Source organism: Myotis yumanensis, unplaced genomic scaffold, assembly GCF_028538775.1.
Source record: "Myotis yumanensis isolate MYYU_CA2020_CCGP unplaced genomic scaffold, mMyoYum1.0.hap1 SCAF_7, whole genome shotgun sequence".
NCBI classification, from domain to species: domain Eukaryota; kingdom Metazoa; phylum Chordata; class Mammalia; order Chiroptera; family Vespertilionidae; genus Myotis; species Myotis yumanensis.
Genome location: NW_027223758.1, coordinates 32,136,243 through 32,154,598, shown reverse-complemented (window position 1 = coordinate 32,154,598; position 18,356 = coordinate 32,136,243). Strand labels below are relative to the sequence as shown.

Sequence of the window (18,356 nt, the reverse complement as noted above, 5' to 3'; positions counted from 1 at the left end):
GTCAGGGGAACACAAGCTGCGGGTGGTTCCGCTCCGCTGTGCAGCTGCATGGGCAGCTGGGCCCCGCCCCTCATGGGGGGGGGGGGGGCGGAGACAAAGCATCTAGAAGCACCTCCCTGGGTGTCAGACCCTGAGTGCATCCATTCCTCCTCCCCTCACTAGTTCTCACGCCCGTTCTGCACGTGCACAGCAGCCTGGCCGGAGAGAGGGGTGTCCAAAGCTGGTCCCCTCTTCCAGGGCCCACCCAGCCCCCCACTAGCCGTCCCTCCTCCGACGGCAAGCAGCCTGTGACGGGTCAGAGCACTAACGGCTCTCAGAGGCAATGCATGGGCAAGGCCTTGGTCTCACGATTGCTTAAAAGAAAACCAGCCTGGCATGTCCTGGGACTGAAATTCCGGACTTTTCAATGACTTTGGAGGAAGGAATTTTACTTAAAATCAAAGCTTTATTCAAAAGGTAAGTGAGGAGTTATACCCATGTACAGTGTGTGTCAAAGATCAAGTAAAGGGAAAAATTCTCACAAGGAATGTGCTTCTGTTCTCTCAATGTGGACTGTCCTGGTAGAGGTGACGTCTCGAAAGGGACCCAGCTGCACCTTCCCGAGGCCCTGAGCCGGCTGCCGCGACACTGAAACCCGCGCAAGCCGCTGCCTGTGGCCCTGGGCCGCCGTAGTCCAGGCAAGTCAGGCTCCGAGGAGGCCTGTGCTCCACATGAAGACGATGTGCTCTGCGGTCACACACACACACACACACACACACCACCGAGCACACCCTGTCAGGACATCCCGGCTCCAGGCAGCAGGTCTCCGAAACCTGCCGTCCTGAGGCCTCTGCGTTCCTGCAGGAGAGGGAGGCGAGCTGCCCGGGACGTCAGACATCCGGGATGGAGTGGTCCATGGTGTGGCGGAGCAGGGTCGGGGACAACCTAGATACAGCAACAACGACAGTGGCCACACGGGCAGTGCCTTCCCTCCTCCCCGCCGCCTGTGCCTCCCACGTGGGCCTCCACTTTTATTTCTAAGATTTCTGGCCACCAGCCACGCTGAAGGGGGGTGGGTGGGGCGGGCAGCTGGCTGTGCACTGTGTGAGCTCTGAGGAGGCGGGGCAGAGGGGCGGGGAGGGAAGAACCGAGGGAGAGCCTTACTTTTTGACCATGTGCTCGTAGATCACGGTGGGGATGATGGTCAGGGTGATGACGCTCCCGGCCGCGGCCAGAATCTCCGTGACCTCTTTGTCCTAGAGCGGAGGCGAGCGAGCGGTCACCCCGGGGCCAGGGGTAACTGCAGGCAACGCTGTGGATGGGTCAGCGTGGCCTCTGCTAGGGAGCCACTGGCACCTGACTTCGGGGGTAGGGCTGCCCTCAGGGGAGAGTCGCAGGCAGACACCTGGTGAGGCCCTGCTTGACCGAGAACGTGGACCTCCCCTGAGGCTCCCCTCTGTGAATGGGCCACTCCCCACCCTCGCCTCGAGGGCCAGTCACCTGGGCCTGATGGAGCAGGGCCTACAAACAGAACTACGCTCCTTCCCTCACCCACAGAGGCCCCGAATCTCACCAGCCACATCTCCTATCCCATCTCCCTGGGCCCGGCCAGGTTCTGGCCCCAAAGCAGGAAGAAAACAGCCATGCCGTGGGGAACATTAGGTGCGCCACCCCCGCCGGGCCCGCTGGCCAGCCAGCCTGAGCTGCCCACAGGGGCCGCTTCCTCGTACATCTCACTCGGTGAAGAGGAAAGGCCTGCAGAAGCCGATGAGATCCTGGGGAGCACAACACATAAAGTCTCCGTGCAAAGTGTGCCGAGCAGCCCAACAGCTAGAGCGATGGCAGCAGAGCCCTGGCCCGCCCAGAGACTAGAGGCCTTGACTTCACTCTAGCTTGGTTTCTGTTGTCTGGTTGTTCAGGATAAAGGGGAGAAGACGTGCTGGATAGGACTAGTGATGGCCAGAGTGAAAGCAGATGAACTGTGGAAAGATCATCTCAAGCAGCATAGCTCTCTGTGGCCACTTGTAAAGGGGCCAGCCCAGTCCTAAGAGCCTCACACGCGGTGGCTTGGCAGGATAACGGGTAAGTCCGTAACGCAGCCGTGAGCCGTCCGAAAGGAGAGGACCGACAGCACCTGTAGAATGACTGCTCTCAGTTAGGGTCCATGAGCGGTAATGCTCTCAAAGGACGGATTCATTCATATCCGAAAGAGCCGGCTACTCAGAACTGGTACCAGTGTGCCAGCTTTTCAGGTATGGGGGTTCCCTTCGGACTGTCACGCCTGATCCCTGAGGGCAGAGATGCAGCAGGAAGGATCTAGGACAGACATTAGGAAGCACTTCCTGATCACAGTGAGCTACCAGAACCTGCCTCCAGGGAAGGCGGAGAGACTACCGGGCACAGGGAAGCAGATGTGACAGGAAAGGCTTGGTGATGGCCCTTGTGAGGGGCGGAGAATGAATGCCACCACCCAGGCCATTCTGCAGGGGGACCTGCCTTGTGAGCCCAGAGCCCTGGCTGCAGGAGGGGAAGGGCCTCATCTAAATCACGCCTGCGATGAGAACCCCTCTTACCCAGGGAGCAGCATCAGGTTAGGACAACATAACTTTCACTTGTTCAGGGACCAAAAGCCATGTGACTCGGCATGCTCTGTGGTCCATTCCCTGCAGGCACCCACCTTCAGTCCATGCCCCTAGCACTGACTCGAGACCACTTATATTTTTCAAAAATAAAAGTCGCTACACACATTCCCTCAAAAAGTGAACAGAGGTCAGAAATGGATTTCTGAAGAACTGTTTTCAGAAACATTCCTGTCACGTGATCTGGGATGCAAACAGAAGTACCACACAAGTAGGGAGGTATTCATGCAGCCCGTAGCCACCTGGGCACCGGTGGCCTTTCACATGTCACCACACCCCCTCTTTCTGTCACTCCTTTGACCTCCATGTTAGTATCAATAGCTAATATTTACTGAGCACTGGCCATGTGCCCAAAGTTCTATGTACTGACTGTCTTATCGACTCCTCGAAGCAACCTTAGGATGAAGAAACAAGCGCGGATGGTGCCCACAGACATGGGCCCTCCCACCTCCCAGCAGCCTCCTGCCCCTGAAGCTCTGGGGCAGAGCCGGCCGCTGGCCTACCTTCAGCCCGATGACGTTCTGCCCATTCACTTCACACACGTAGTGGTTGGTGAGGAGCCCGTTGCGGGCTGCGGAACTCCCTTTGACCACAGAGACCACCTTCCCCTTCTTGATGACGAAGCCCACGTGGCCGGTGCTGTCCCTGTGCATGGTGACCGTCCGCTGGAAAGGCCTGCGGAGAGGGACAGTGAGCTGGGCTCGGGTCGGGGCTGCAGGCGGACAGAGGAGCTCCTGCCGCCGGCACTCACCGGTCCCGAACAACCATGACGATCTTCTCTGCGGAAGCCCTCTTCACTGCCCGGTGCGCTCTGTCTGTGCTCCAACCGGCACAGTCGCGCCCGTCAATCTGCAGGATCTGGTCCCCAAAGCGCAGCCCCACAAGGGATGCAGGGGTGTTGACCTGTACCAGCTGCACGAAGAGTCCCTGGAAGAGGCAGGGCATCAGTCAGCGCGCCCACCGACCCAGGTCCCTCCTCCTAGGTGTTTCCTCCTGATGCTCTGGGGGCCTGTAGGGTGCGGAGACGACAGCTCTGCCAGCAGGTGCACTGGCTCCCCATTTTCCTGGTGCGGAAACTCCCAGGCCACACAGCTAGGGAGCACCGGAGGCAGAATTTCAAGCCTGGCTGGAGGCTGCACCCCCAAACACTGGACCGCAGCCTCTCACAATGGCATCAAGGCCCTACGGACAGCCGCCTGGCAGCCAGATCCCTGTGAGTCGGGGGACACGGGGAAGGGAGGCTCTGAGCAGCAGGAGCCCCTGAGAGGCAGCTGGTGGGTCCCTGCAGCAATCCAGTGCCAGGCCTTGGGCCTTGGGGGAGGGGCTAAGAGGAAGGGGCTGGGCTTGGGAGTTAGGTGGGCCTTGCTCCCAGCACCCTCTGCATCTTCCCCACCCCCACCCCCACCCCGCAATGCCCTCCCCAGCTGCTGGGCTGTGCAGCCAAAGCCCCGAAGGCGCGGGGCTCGGGTGGCTCAGGCTGCTTACGGGTGCTGCCCACCACCCCGCTCCCGCCAGGCCGCCAGCCCCACCTTGTTGATGGCCCGCAGCCGCAGCCCCGTCTTGCCGCGCTCGTCCTTGCAAAGGTGGATCTCACGCACCCCGGGCTTGATCTCCGCACGCCGCACACCCAGGCTGTTCCCGGACACCGGCGCCACCACCTGGCCCGGCGAGGGGCCAGAGACCACCGTCTGCAGACAGCAGGGGAGGAGGGGGTCAGCGGGCCCCTGGGGCCTCGAAAGGAGGGGGAAAGGAGAATGGAATGGGCCCTGGGGCCTCGCCCACCAGCAGATCACACACTTATCGGCTGGAGCCCAGAGGGGACATGACTCCATGAAGCCGCTAGGGGGCATCCAAGTCCACGGCCTTGAAAAACAGCCAGGAAAATGAGGAAAGAGCAGGGCTATACAGAAAAGAGGCCCTCGTTTTCCAAGGCTAATTGATATCAGGTAAAGACCTCTTTAAAATTCACTTTTAAGTAAAAGTAAATAAAATTACAAAACAGCAATAGTGACCAATGGGAAAAAGTGGGCTCAGTTTGATTTTAGTCTAAAAGTAAAAATGAATGCTTTCCCCCTAAGATCCAGAACAGGTAACATGTCCAAGCTCACCACTACTATTAAATATAGGACTGAAAGAACTAGTCAGAGCAATAAGGCAAGGCTAGGCAAGGCAAGGCAAGGAAAGGAAAGGAAAGGAAAAAAAGAAAAGACATACAGATTGGAAATGGAAAATTAAATGGTCCCTATTTGCAGATGACATTATGGCCTAGAAAATTCCAAGGAATCTACAAGTAAACTCCTTGAATTAATAAATGAGTTCAGCAAGGCCACGGGACACAAGATCAACATACAAAAATCAAGTGTACTTCAATATACTAGCAATGAACCTGTGGAAACCTAAATTAAAAATACAATACCACTTATGATCACTCCAAAAAGCTTATAAGCCCTGGCCGGTTGCTCAGTGGTTAGAGCGTCAGACGGAAGGGTTGTGGGTTAGATTCCGGGTCCAGGGCATGTACCTTGGTTGCAGGCTCAATCCATGACCCCCGGTCAGGGTGCGTGCAGGAGGCAACACATCAATGTGTATGTCTCTCTCACATCGATGTTTCTCTCTCCTCCCTCTCTGTGCCCCTCTGCCCTCCCCTCCACTCTCTCTAAAAAAAAAATTAATGAAAAATATATCCTCAGGTGAGAATTTTAAAAAAAGCTTATAACTTCTTATAAATCTAACAAAACATGTATAGGAATTGTATGTTGAAAATTACAAAACACTGATAAAAGATATCAAGGAATATCTAAATAAACATAGAGATTCATGGATTTGAAGAAAATAGGAAAACTGTCAAATGTCCCCAGTTGATAATACAGATTTAATTTCTATCAAAAGCCTGTAAGATGTTTTCTAGATTTAGGCAAGGTTAATCTGAACTTCATATGAAAAGACAAAGGAACTAGAATAGCTAAAACTATCCTGACAAAAGGAAAGTGAGAAGACACACTCAACCAGGACAGTGTGGATTAATGGAGGGATGGAGACTTATGAAACAGAACAGCCTCCCTAAGTAGGGCCAGCTGTTTTCACAGAGATGCAACAGTAGTAGTTCCATGGAGAAGGAATAGTTTTTTCCACAAATGGTACAGGAGCAATTGAACATCCATAGCAAAAATATGAACTTTGACCTTTACCCCACACCTTATATAAAAATTAACTCAAATTCAATCATAAATTTAAATGTAAAACATAAAACTATAATGGTTTTAGAAGGAAAAAAAATCTTCAGGACCTAGGGCTTAGTGAAAATTCCTTAGGACAGCAAAGCATGACCCACAAAAGAAAAGAAATCAATAAATTGAACCCCATCAAAATTAAAACTTTTGCTCTGCAAGAGACCCTTTTAATAGGATGAGAACAGAAGCTACACACTGGGAGAAAATATTTACAAACCACATATCTAATGAAGGACTCTACAATAAAGAACTCTCAAAACCTGACTTAGCCCTGGCCAGTGTGTCTCAGTGGTTAGAGTGTTGGCCTGCGCACCAAAGAGTGATGGGTTCAATTCCCGGGCAAGGGCACGGTCGAGGGCATGTACCTCGGTTTCAGGTAAACTTCTGCCCCCCGCCCCCCCAGTCAGGGCGAGTTTGGGAGGCAACCAGTCCATGTGTCTCTCTCACATCAATGTTTCTCTCACTCCCTCCCTCCCTTCTACTCTCTCTGAAAAGCAAAGGAAAAAATATCCGCAAGCGAGGATTAACAAAACAAAACAACAAAAAAAAACTTGACTTAAAAAAGCAAACAGCCAAAACCAGTTTGACTCAGTGGATAGAGCATCGGCCTGCAGACTGAAAGGTCTCAGGTTCGATTCTGGTCAAGGGCATGTACCTGGGTTGCGGGCACATCCCCAGTGGGAGATGTGCAGGAGGCAGCTGATCGATGTTTCTCTCCCATCGATGTTTCTAACTATCAATCTCTCTCCCTTCCTCTCTGTAAAAAATCAATAAAACATATTTAAAAAAAAAAAAAAAGCAAACAATCCATTTAGAGAATAAGCAAAAGATAGGAGGAAACATTTCACTGAAAAGAATATAGGTAGTAGCCAAAACCGGTTTGGCTCAGTGGATAGAGCGTCGGCCTGCGGACTGAAAGGTCCCAGGTTCGATTCCGGTCAAGGGCATGTACCTGGGTTGCGGGCACATCCCCAGTGGGAGATGTGCAGGAGGCAGCTGGTCGATGTTTCTCTCTCATCGATGTTTCTAACTCTCTGTCCCTCTCCCTTCCTCTCTGTAAAAAATCAATAAAATATATTAAAAAAAAAAAAGAATATAGGTAGTAAATAAGATCATGGAAAGATGTTCAACATCACTAGCCATTAGGGAAATGCAAATTAAGACCTTGATAAGATTCCAATAAACACCCATCATAACAGCTAATACTAAAAATGGTGATAAAACCCAGTGCTAGTGAGGATGTGAAGAAACTGGGGCTGTCGTGTGTTGCTAACAGGAAAATAAAATGGTCAAACCACTCTGAAATAGTTGAGTGATTTCTCTAAAAATGAAAATATTCATTTATCATACAGCCTAGCAATTGCACTCCTGGGCATTTATCCCAGATAAATAAAAACTTATGTCCATACAAAACCTGTCTACAAACATCACAACAGCTCCATTTGTAATAGAAATTGGAAACAACTGAAGTGTCCCTCAACAGGGTAAGCAAACTGTGGCACATCCACACCATGGACACGGCTCAGCAGTAAAAAGGGGGAACTGGTGATGCACGTGACAAGCTGGAAGCATCTCCAGGGCCTTATGCTGAGTGAAAAGGTCACGCACTGTAGGATCCACTGACATGACATTCTGAAATGACGACGTTTAAAGGGACAGGAGAGGGGGGGGGCAGGGCAGGCATGATTATGAAGGGCAGCTCGTAGGAGCCCTTGGTGGGGATGAAACACCCTGATTGTGCTGGTGGTTACAGGAATCTCTGCAGGTGATAAAACAACACAGAACCCTAGACACACCTGCACCCAATGCAGTGCCTGCTCTGACATTATGCTATCATTATGTAAAACGTAGTCATTGGGAAAACTGAGAGAAGGGTACACTCTTCGGTGCCTTTCTCTGTCCTTCGCAACGTCCTGTGAATCTATGATTATTTAAAAATAAAAAGTTAAAAATAAAAACAAAACTTTAAAATATTATAAAATGCATTCAGCTGTCATATTTTTATCAACACTTAGGTTAAATGCATTTATGTCCTAATTATTGGAACAGAGGGATTAAATCAATGGACTAAAATTGAACTAGATAAACATGACCTTCTTTCCTTGGTGTGTGGACTTCACGGCATGACTATCTAGGGGGTCATTTCAGAGAAACACCCCAGTGCCACTAGCTTTTCTCAGGGTCCCACATGTCCTCATCTTTGTCGACGTTCTCCTGTGAGATCCTCCCTTGTCAGCAGCTTTGCATGTGGCTGTGCATTCTCGTGCCACTCCCACCACCCTCTCGAAACCCTCCAGGCCCAGCAGGTCCCCGCCGTACTTTGCCACTGATTTTCACGGGCCAGGCCGAGACTGGCCGACAAGGACACGGACAGATGGCCGCAGGGGCGCTGGACCTAACTGGGAGGGGTCTGCGTGGGGACTGAGTCTGTGAGTGAACACGTTTTCAAGGTGAATGTTTCTGTCAGTATTTCTCTTGCTCCCTGAGCCATGGAGCTCGGGAATCAAGCCACGTTGTTTAGTTTGGGGGCCAGGGCTGGGTGACGAGCTCCTCCTGTCCACGCGGCTGCTCTCACGCTACGGGCAGCCCTTCATGAGCAGCTCCCGGACGCAGGCTGGGTTTACTGTCCTCCCTTCTCCTTCAGCAGCCTGCAGCCAGGGAGGGGTCAAAGGGCAGGCAGGGCTCTGCAACCCCCAGGCCCGCGGGACCCCATGAAATCCCACAACACTTGTAATGAGGGCTCAAAATGGAAAGTTCCATCAAGAAACAGGGCTGCAAGAATGGTTCAAAGGTAAGACCAAGAAGGAGGGGGAGTTGGAAGATCTGTGCCCACTTCAGGCACGAGACAGATACCTACACTGGTACCGTCTGGACTCTGAGGCAGGTTCTGTTGGACTTCTTGGCTGGAGAGGGAAAGACCCATATAATTTTCCAGTTCTGCCAGGTTTGGGTACAAAACTGATGGGAAAGGAAGAAGGAGGAAGAAAGGTGTTACCAAGGTGAGCTTGGCCACAACTGCCTGGCTCCAATGTGGGGGCTCATTTCTAAGACACGTGGCCTGGGAATGCTGTCAGCGCCCAAGGATGCAGCTTCTCCCCGAGAACAGTGTATCCCGGGGATGGGGTGTGTGGGAGAGGAGGCAGGAACACGAGCTGGTGAGGTGGTCCTCTCCCCAGGTCTGAGGGGCAGGGGTCCTACTCCCTCCAGGAGCAGCCTGGGACCCCGAGTGCCTCATGTACCACTTTACTTGGCACCGGCCAGACACCCAACACGAAGTACAGGGCTGGCACTGGGGCCATGGGGCCCTGCTCTTAAGAAATCCACAGAAGCAGGCGTCTGACCCAAGGGCAGCTCAGCTCTGGGGACACTGTGCCCAGGGAGGAGGGGAGAATTGAGCCTAAGTTCAAGTTTGCTGCCAAAACCTGAATCAAGACGGCCATGAACAACGCTAGGGGCCACCACAACATCTGGCCCTCAGGCGGCACCACGGAAGATGGCCCAGAGCAGGGCAGTGAGTGCCTCACTGGGCCGGTTTCCTCTGCGGCCCTCAAAGGGTTCTGGTGAAGGTGGGACGTGTCCAGAGCACACAGCACAGTAGCAGACAAGAGACCAGCACTCGGAGATGCCAGAAGAGGTCACTCTCAGTCAGGAGCACCCCCACCCCACTCACTCACCTGGAGGCTGGGGGACAGGTGTCTCCTGCACAGGCAGGATGGGCATCTTGGGGGTGTCTCTGGCCTGGGCCTGCGGAGAGGTGAGGGGTGCTGGTCAGCTGTGTCTGGGACCGGCCCCTGCCCCCCCGAACCGTTGGACCCTAGGAGCGAGGCATTATGTATGCTGGCGGGCCTGGGGGGTGGAAGACATCCATGACCCTTTGAGGTCCTGTGTAGATGTGGTCTCTGAGATGCCCATGTTTCTGGGGGAGGTTCGTGGTCGTTCTCTACGAGCCACCAAATGACCCATTTTTGCCCTGAAGCAGCCAGAACATTGGGGCCAAGTTCTCAAAAAGTCCCAAACTCTCAACACCCACTGAGACCACATGGGATGGAGGGAGAAGGGGCTCAGAAGGCCAGGAGCCTGCCCTACAGTGTGGGAGGGACTGAACCTGGTGGAGGAGAGGCTGGGACAAAGCAGGCATGACAGGTGCCCGGCTGTTTCCATTCCTGCTGCGACTCCACTGCCTTGGCCTCTGGGCACCTGCCCTGCTCAGCAGGCCCTTTGGGGGTGACCTGCAGGCCTGGGGCCCAACCACCCAGCGACGTCCAAGACCAGCCTCCCTTAGCTGCCCTGGGTGACCCTGAGGCTCCATCAGGGGGCCCAGGCTAACAGGCCTGGCGACGTACCTGAACGGCTTGGTCCACCTTCAGGTCCTCCAGAGATGGGTACAGGGTGGACATGGCTGCTCCGGGAAACACCCTGCAGGGCACAGAAGGCAAGGAGGAGCGAGAGGTGAGAGGAGGCACCATGTCCACCGTCCGTCCACATGAGCCATTCAGCACTCTCAGGATGAAAACAATACCCGGGAGGCACAATTACCCCCATTTTGGAAATGGGGGAGCTGGGGTTTGTACCCAAGTCTGTTTGGTTCCCCAGCTCCTGGTCTCCACCCTTGCAGAGTTCCATCCCACCACATTCAACTGGTTCTGGGCTACAGAACCCGGGCTCAGGGAACCACCCAGGACATGCTGGCCGGGAAGAGCAGGACTGGGGGCCACATCCTTCCCTGCCCTGTTTCAAGGATCAGACCTGTTTATGAGGCCTACATTCCATCCAGCAGGTGGGTAGTGAGTACCCGCTGCACACCAGCCTATGTTAGGGGTTTGCAAAGCATTGCCCCACCACCACACAGAATCCGGTCCAGTGTCAAGTTGGGGGGGACTTAGTTACAACAGAAAGGCAGCAGGCCCTTCAGAATTCCCTCCCCACCCCACCCCCCACGCCCCTTTTCACTTCTGGACATTTGGGTTCCTACTGTATAACCCATTTCTAGCCTTGATCTTGGCCACGGTGAAGTGAGACCAACGGAAATTCTTTAAAAAAGGCACACAAGCTGTAGCAGAATTTAAAAACTCCAGAGAACAGGAAGGAATGGGGACTTGGGGGAGCACCATGAACATTTACCAAATACCTGCTACGTGTCCCAGAGGAGAGTCAGTAAGACCTTGGGGCAAGGTATCCAAAGAAATTCAAAGGAATTACAAGTGATGCTTTATTTCCTGCCTAGATGAAATGTGAGGAAGGGGCTGCTTTCAGATTCTTGAATAAGTCGAGTTTTTTTCGTGTCTCCAGGCCTTTGCATATGCTAGTCCCTCCCTCTGAATACTCCTCTACCCCTTCCACCTCCTGCCTGGCTAACTGCTAATCGTTTCCAAGTCCCAGATCAGAGCACTCTTCTTTCGGGAAGCCTGCCTTGATTTGTGCTCTCTCTCCCCACCCCCACCCATGTCCTTACTCATGCTGATTATTCAATTGCCTGTAGTTGCCTCTTTAATGGTCCATCTACCTTGTTCGACTGGGAGTTCCAAAATGGCAGGACTGGGCCTTCTCACTTGTCATGGAGCCCCTCACCCCTAGCGTGGAGACTAACTCGGTGATATTGCCAGAAGCACTGCACTCTGCCCGGCCCTCACTTTTCTCTTTAAAGCTTTGATGTCCTGAGGACACCCGCCTTCCTGAGATGGAAGCAAGGCCCAGTGGTCCTACAGTCTTGTTCACCTCTCACGGTCTTTGAATTAGTGCCAACATTGTAAGATATGGAAATATAAAATGCTTCACTTCCAATTGTATTGAAAACCATAAGAACGTTGGGCAATGCAAGAGCAGGGGTCATGCATAGCAACACTCAGCCTACCTCCGGAGGGGCTGCTAGTGCTTTCCTATTCCCCAAGTACCCAGCCAGCCCGTTTAGTTCCAGATCCTGCCCTCGCCTGGCCTTCGGGGAAGAAATGATCATCTCATGAGGTCAGGGATCTCCCAGGGGGAGAGGGAGACTGACGCTGACCTCCTTTAGACCAGCTGGGGGGCCCTCTGCCTGTGGCCTCCCCCTGCGCACATACTCTGGGAGGTTCTTATCTTAGGACAGTCCTCGGCAGGTACCATCTGCCCAAAACGCCCCGTGCCAGCACAACCTCGCACGGACAGCGGTGAGAGGCTACCCCTGCCCTGTTTTTTCCCAACGATGAAGCAACAGGGAGGCTGTATTTTTAGCAGCTGCCCTCTGGGAGAGGGGAATCAGAGAGCCACTTCCTGGAAATCACTCCCAGGCCAGGGCCACACAACCCTTTCTCCGTTTCAGTGGCCCTTCCACCACTGTCACCTGCTCGGGGTCCCAACTCAGTCCGGGGCTCTGGGGGGCATCAAGAGGCCGGTGTTCCCCTGCCTTGTCGCAGTTTTGAGCAGTTCATGGCAGAGTGGGGAGTGCTCCCTGCCAGCAAGCATGGCTGTGTCCCATTCACAGAATGTGAGCGTCTACTGTGTGCGGGCGCCCCGGCCCTTTCCGTCATGCTGGCCCCTCTGCTTGGCCCGCCACCTTCTCTGCCTGGCGCCCTTTCAAGGCTCAGCTCAAAAACTACTTCTCTGTTTTTGAGGTCAGAGGACCCTCTGGGCCTTCTCTTGTTCCTAACCTGAGCTGTACTGCCTCTATTACCAAGCTGTTTAGCATATTTCTTTTAATATATTTTATTGATTTTTTTTTTTACAGAGAGGAAGGGAGAGGGGTAGAGAGTTAGAAACATCGATCAGCTGCCTCCTGCACACCCCCTACTGGGGATGTGCCCGAAACCAAGGTACATGCCCTTGATCGAAATCGAAACCAGGACCCTTCAGTCCGCAGGCCGACGCTCTATCCACTGAGCCAAACCGGTTAGGGCCTGTTTAGCATATCATACGATTACTATCTGGGCATTTTCTCACACTGGACCCAACCTCAGAAGGGCGGGGGCCTCCCTCCCGCCCTCCCACCCACTCCATTCACCACTCCATGCCTCCCCACCAAACGTGCCCAGCACGCGAAGGCTGGCAAAACTTATTTGACTGAATAAATCAGTGTTTCCAAAAGCCCAGAGTGGAATTTTGTGAGGGCATTTTGAGGGGACACAACTAGCCTTCAGGAAGCAGGGAGCAGGGACCTGGGCCTCTTGTCATGCACGGAATAATTCACCACAGTAAATGTCTCTGTCCTGCAAACCTTCAGGGAGGCAAAACACCTGCTTATAACCTGTTTTATATACAAATACAAAATACACAAAATCCCGCCCCCCCGGCTTTCACATACAATAAATTATCCAGAAGTGCATGAACCAGGTTAATCGAGGGAAGTTATACTTTGTTTGTTCACCATTTTGGAACATCACTGTCGATCCTTCTCACCACAGGTCAGTCACCAGCACACACCCATGCGTGTCTGCATTTGTAGCTGCCACAGTGATTCCACGCCTGCGACTTAAGATGTCAACTATAGCCCTGGCTGGTTTGGTTCAGTGGATAGAGCGTCGGCCTGAGGACTGAGGGGTTCCCAGGTTCGATTCCGGTCAAGGGCATGTACCTGGGTTGCGGACACATCCCTAGTGGGAGGTGTGCAGGAGGCAGCTGATCGATGTTTCTAACTCTCTACCCCTCTCCCTTCCTCTCTGTAAAAAATCAATAAAATGTATTTTTTTTTAAATGTCAACTATAAACTGTTGGCAAAATTCAGTTGGATGTTGTGTTTTAATAATCCAAACAATCATTTTGTCAGGGACGAGCATGATCGGGTGTAGCCCAATAGTGAAGTGCATCTTATAAATTACTTTCACCGCCCTCCTCTCTCCTTGTTCTAAGGCAGGGAGGGCATCCTATCAATTTCTTACGGAGGAAATGGCCGCTGTGGACAAACCCGCCCCCTCCCTCAGCCGCAATCCCCGCTGTCAAATGGGAGCCGCCAAGCACAGACTCCATGCCCGGGGCCCAGAGAGCGCCCCGGGGTCCCTGGGGTTCGTGCTGCACCCCAGGCCGGCTTCCCAGTCGGTCAGGCCGCCTGTTCATCGATCTCCAGACACTCGGACTCCAATCCCCTCGCAGTCCGATTCCCGCCGGAAGCGACCGCTCCCGGTTGCTATGGGCTACGGCGACTGCGCAGAGGCCCCGCCAGGCCGCTAGGGTGCGCGGTGGCGTCTAGGGCGCATGCGTCTGGCCCACCCGGCCAGCGCGGGCTGCGGGCGACTCCCAAAATCAGTGGTTCTCAACCTTGGCTGCACATTAGAATCACCTGGGAATCTTTTTAAAATCCTGATTTCTGGGCCTCATCCTCTGGAAATTCTGTTTCTTTGTTATGGGGTGGGGCACAACATTAGTAACAAAGAAACAGAATTTCCGGAGGATGAGGCCCAGAAATCAGGATTTTAAAAAGATTCCCAGGTGATGGTAATGTGCAGCCAAGGTTGAGAACCACTGCCCAAAATGCTTTCCGGTTGCGGGGTTGGAAATGCCCGCTTCCCCGCCGGGTGGGTTGTTGGCGTGGTTGGTTACTAGAATCCACTCGGCCTCCTTCTTTCTTTTTTAATATATTTTTGTAGATTTCAGAGCGGAAGGGGGGAGAGAGAAACAGCAATGATGAGAATCACTGATCGGCTGCCCCCTGCGCGCCCAGCCCTGGGGATGGAGCCCGCAACCCGGGCAAGTGCCCCAACCCCACCATGATCTCCTGGTTCATAGGTCCCTGCCCCACCACTGAGCCACGCTGTCAGGGTTGGCAAGGCACTCACAAAAAGATCAGGTAAAGCAGATTAAGAGGCAGGAAGAAGGCTTGGCCAGGCCCCGCGGTTCTCTCTTTACCGGCTGGAGGCTGCGGGTCAAATCGAGCTTTAAAGGGGCTTGTGCCCCGTGGCCACGGACCCCTGAGGGCCATTTATTGCCTCCGAAGCAATCGGTGCGTTGAGCTGCTCACCGCTGACAAAGCTCTGTACCAAGGCGGCTGTGGGAGCGGAGGCGGGCAGTCAACACTCCTGCGTTTCCCGCTGCCTGTTGCTCAAACTGAAAAGGAATCTGAACCTACACACACCCTGGCTCCTTAGGACTCGGAAGCGTCTTTGACCGACTAGTTCCTACCCTTTGTGACGTCACTGTCCCGCCCACTCTCTCACCGGTTTCTTGGGGGGGGTGGGGGGGGCGGTGCCTGTACCTGCCTGGCCCTGAGCCGCAAGTGCCTCGCCCCACTCCACACTGACCCACCCAGTGTTCCCAGCCGGGTGACTGAGGGGTTTGAGCCCCTGCTGCCCAGGTTAGGGGACTTGTGCTTGGCCGAGCAGATCACTTCCTACAGCAAAATTGGACCCACTGCATTTTACTAGGGGTTCAGGCGGGTGGGTTTATGGAGTGCAGGACAAAAGGCCACTTGGAGGAAGGAAGGAGACCCTGAGAAGATCGAAGTATGGAGGTTCAGGAGGGTGGGAGTGGGGGGTGCTATTCCAGGGACAGGGAGGCCCAGGCCAGGAGTCCAGCCGCCTTCCACATCTTTACTACCGCCTGAACCCATTTTCCCCACCAAATCAACCCAAGGTCTAAGCCAGAAGCCTGGGAGTTATCCTCAGCACCTGCTCGTGAAGTCATCCAGACCCAGCTCTTTTCCTTATGATACATCTCAAACTTCAACTTCGTATTCACATTCCCATGACCTGACTCCTGGTACAACTCCAATCTCACCCTCTTCTGCACTCACCTTGCATTTCATTCATTCCAGACAGCCGATCCTAAAACTCAGCCTGCTTGTTCATGGCTGTGCCCTTTGACTTCAATGCCAGTCACGCCTTCTCCCTCCCCCTTATTCATCTGGTGGACTCCAATTCTAAATTTTCCCCAAAATGCCCACACCCACAGCCTCCCTTTTCTAGACCACAGGATTGATATTCACCTATTCAACATTTACTCCACTAATGCTGATTAATCACCTGCTGTGATCAAGGCCTTTGGCATTTCTGGGTGGGATTTCCACTGCTTTGTATTTGTTTGCCTGTCTTCCCTCTCTGGTCAAGAATGTTGCTCATTTCTGAATCCCCAGTACTGAGCCCAGGGCCTGGCACCCAGCAGGCGTCCGGTTACCATTTCTTAAAGAAATGGAAAAGCAGACACAAAGGGAAGAGAAAGCCCAAGAAGTCTTTGAACAAATACCCTGGGCCTAGAAAGGGAGATAAGTCAGCCTAATGAGGCAGATTGAACATCTGGCTCCCACACACTGGCAAGGGACGAATTTGCTCAGTTCAGTGCTGATGGAATCGCACAGTTAGCCCCTCTGGAAGGAATTTTCTTCTCCCGCTGCACTTTGCAGAATGCCCATCCCTCAGCCTCACTATTTTTTTATATCAGCAATAACAACACCCACAACACGTTGGCAGTCAGGTCCTCAGAGTTCAGCCGCATCTTTGGACTCGGGGTGAGAACGCTCCTCTGGGACACTGTGTTCCCGAGAGCTGAGGCGAGGGACTCCCACTTGTTCTGTGGACAACTCATCCATCTCAGAAGACAGTGTGCAGGAGGGAAGCGTGGGCTAGAGCGGCAGAGGAGTAGCTCCTGGAAGGCCAAATTAGCCCAGGATTATGGTGAGTTGGAAAGAAAGAGGCTGTTGCTAGGCCACCGGCACAGACCCCCTCCTCCTCTCAGGGTGTCCTGCCTGCTGGAGAGAAGCTGGGGACTTCTTCAGAGAATGCAGGTGCTCCCCAGCCAGCCCAGGAGAGGCAGGGCAGGGCAGGAGCCAGGACCTTGTGAGAACAAGCATGGACAAGTCCCTTCTGAACGTCATTTCTGTTGTAATGCAGGGAACAATGCATGCATCACAGCGTTACTGTGGAGGTGAAAAGATTCTTAAATAGAGATAAGCTTTGTATGGAAAGCGCTTACCACAGTGCTGGGCACCTGAAGGGCACACAGCAATCATTAGCTGTTGTTCACTCAGGGTATTTACTGAGCACCTCCATCCCAGCTCTGTTCTAGGGGCCAGTGGTAAGGCATTGAACAAAAGAGAAATCTGCCCCGGAGGAGCGCTAACCTCCTGGCTGAGGATAAGTAAGTGCTTCTGCTGTGTGAGGTGGTGGGAAGCGATGGGGAGAAAGGTAAGAGGTGGAGGGTAGAGTGTCAGGAGGTCTGCAAGAGCCTCACTGCTTGGGGAGGGGGTGGTGGGTGACGAGGAAAGCCTGAAGGGTAGGGGAGAGCAGTCCGGCCGAGGACAGAGCACTGCCACCTGAGGTAGGGCTGCCTATTGTGTCTAGGGAACATCTGACCAGTGAGGCAGTCAGTGGTCCAGAGGAGGAGTCGCAGTGCCTGGAGGGCTGGTGGGTCCTGGCCAGGACTTGGCCTTTACCCTGGGGCCTCTGGAGAATTTTGAGCAGCAGAATGACAGGGTCCAAGTTTCATTTTAATGGGCCCCCTCTTGCTGATGTTTAGAAAATCGACTGGAGGGGCCACAATGGACAGGGGGAGCCCAGGTAAGGAGTGATGGTGGCATAAGACTTATTAGTTTGGGCAAAGCAGTCACAGCAGTGCATGCCCGGCACATCGGCTGCATTTTAAGCACCCTTTCCATTGCTGGGGCTCTGCTGTGTGGAGGGCACGTCCTGGCCCCTCATGTCCATTACCTCACTCAGTTCTCCTGATTTTAGGGGTATTTTCAGTCTCCAAATGGGGAAACCAGGTTTTAGAGGGGTCAAGCCACTGGCCCAAGATGTTCCTGGCTGTGGTAGGGAGGCTGTGGATAGAAACAGCCTCAGGCAGAGAAGTAAGTAACAGAAACGGAGGCCTGCACTCCGTTTTGTGGAAATCGGCTTCTTTTTGCCTGGCCTTTAAGGGCCCACTTCGAGGGGTAAAGTATGGGTCCCGTCTCCCTGAGCACCCTCACAGGCAGGCAGAAGGAGGCTGGGGCCCTGGCCTGGATAAAGATCTCTCAGCCCTCAAACCTGGCCCAGGGCTGGGATCAGAGGAGGAAACCCCAGTTCACATTTCGCTCCCAGAGTGAAGCACCTGGAAAGGAAACTGCCTGGGAAATCCCAAAAAGCTCAGGACAGGGTGAGAACAAACCTCGCTTACCTGGGCCCCAGTCTATAGGGGAGCTGGGGTGAAGGGGGCGGCAGATCTTACCTGCAGGCCTGGAGCTGCTGCACGTCCTCCTCCAGTCACTGCCCAGAGAGTCTGTTTCCCTCCCTGGAAGGTGGTGGCCCTTGTCGCAACTGCGTTCTTGCTCCTGGAGGGTGGTGCCCGCTCCTGGTCAGCTGACTCACCAGGCCTGGGACCGGGGCAGGCCCAGGTAATTCTCTGGGGCCGGGCAAACAGAGGTCACCAGGCCCAGAGGAGGGCTCTGGCCTTTGTCTAGATGTGGAGGTGGGTTTGGGGCACACACAGCTGTTACTATTAAGAGAGATTTGAACCAAAACTTCTTGGCCTTCAGATTTTCATTGGACACCAGTCCTGCTGAACATGAAGGCAGTTTGAGGGGTATCCAGGGTCTTAAAAAATCGTGATCCAGCATTTCCTCTTCTGGGAATAT

The 18,356-nt window shown here is 53.6% G+C and overlaps 1 protein-coding gene across 2 annotated transcripts; it reads right to left on the bottom strand.

Moving 5' to 3' along the window:
• Positions 1–425: 425 nt before the first annotated feature.
• On the bottom strand, positions 426–18,025 carry SDCBP2 (syndecan binding protein 2). Of its 2 annotated transcripts, none has more exons than XM_070420072.1 (9): positions 17,951–18,025; positions 10,192–10,264; positions 9,523–9,592; positions 8,706–8,806; positions 4,148–4,306; positions 3,370–3,545; positions 3,122–3,293; positions 1,144–1,235; positions 426–924 (listed from the first exon to the last, which is right to left on the bottom strand). In XM_070420072.1, exons 2-9 carry the CDS (start codon positions 10,243–10,245, stop codon positions 870–872), a joined length of 879 nt encoding a protein of 292 aa, XP_070276173.1. In that variant the 5' UTR covers positions 10,246–10,264; positions 17,951–18,025; the 3' UTR covers positions 426–869. The 2 variants fall into 2 exon arrangements, with proteins under 2 accessions (XP_070276173.1, XP_070276172.1); XM_070420071.1 differs by lacking the exon at positions 17,951–18,025 and adding an exon at positions 14,590–14,826.
• Positions 18,026–18,356: the final 331 nt, after the last annotated feature.

Excerpts from the sequence above, each read along its gene's own strand:
- SDCBP2 (XM_070420071.1), bottom strand. The coding sequence starts at position 14,732 with ATGGCCCTCAGGGGTCCGTGGCCACGGGGCACAAGCCCCTTTAAAGCT. Across the intron at positions 8,807-9,522 it reads ACCTGTCCCCCAGCCTCCAG|TTTTGTACCCAAACCTGGCA; the intron begins GTGAGTGAGTGG and ends CTTTCCCATCAG. Across the intron at positions 3,294-3,369 it reads GTCATGGTTGTTCGGGACCG|GCCTTTCCAGCGGACGGTCA; the intron begins GTGAGTGCCGGC and ends CCCTCTCCGCAG.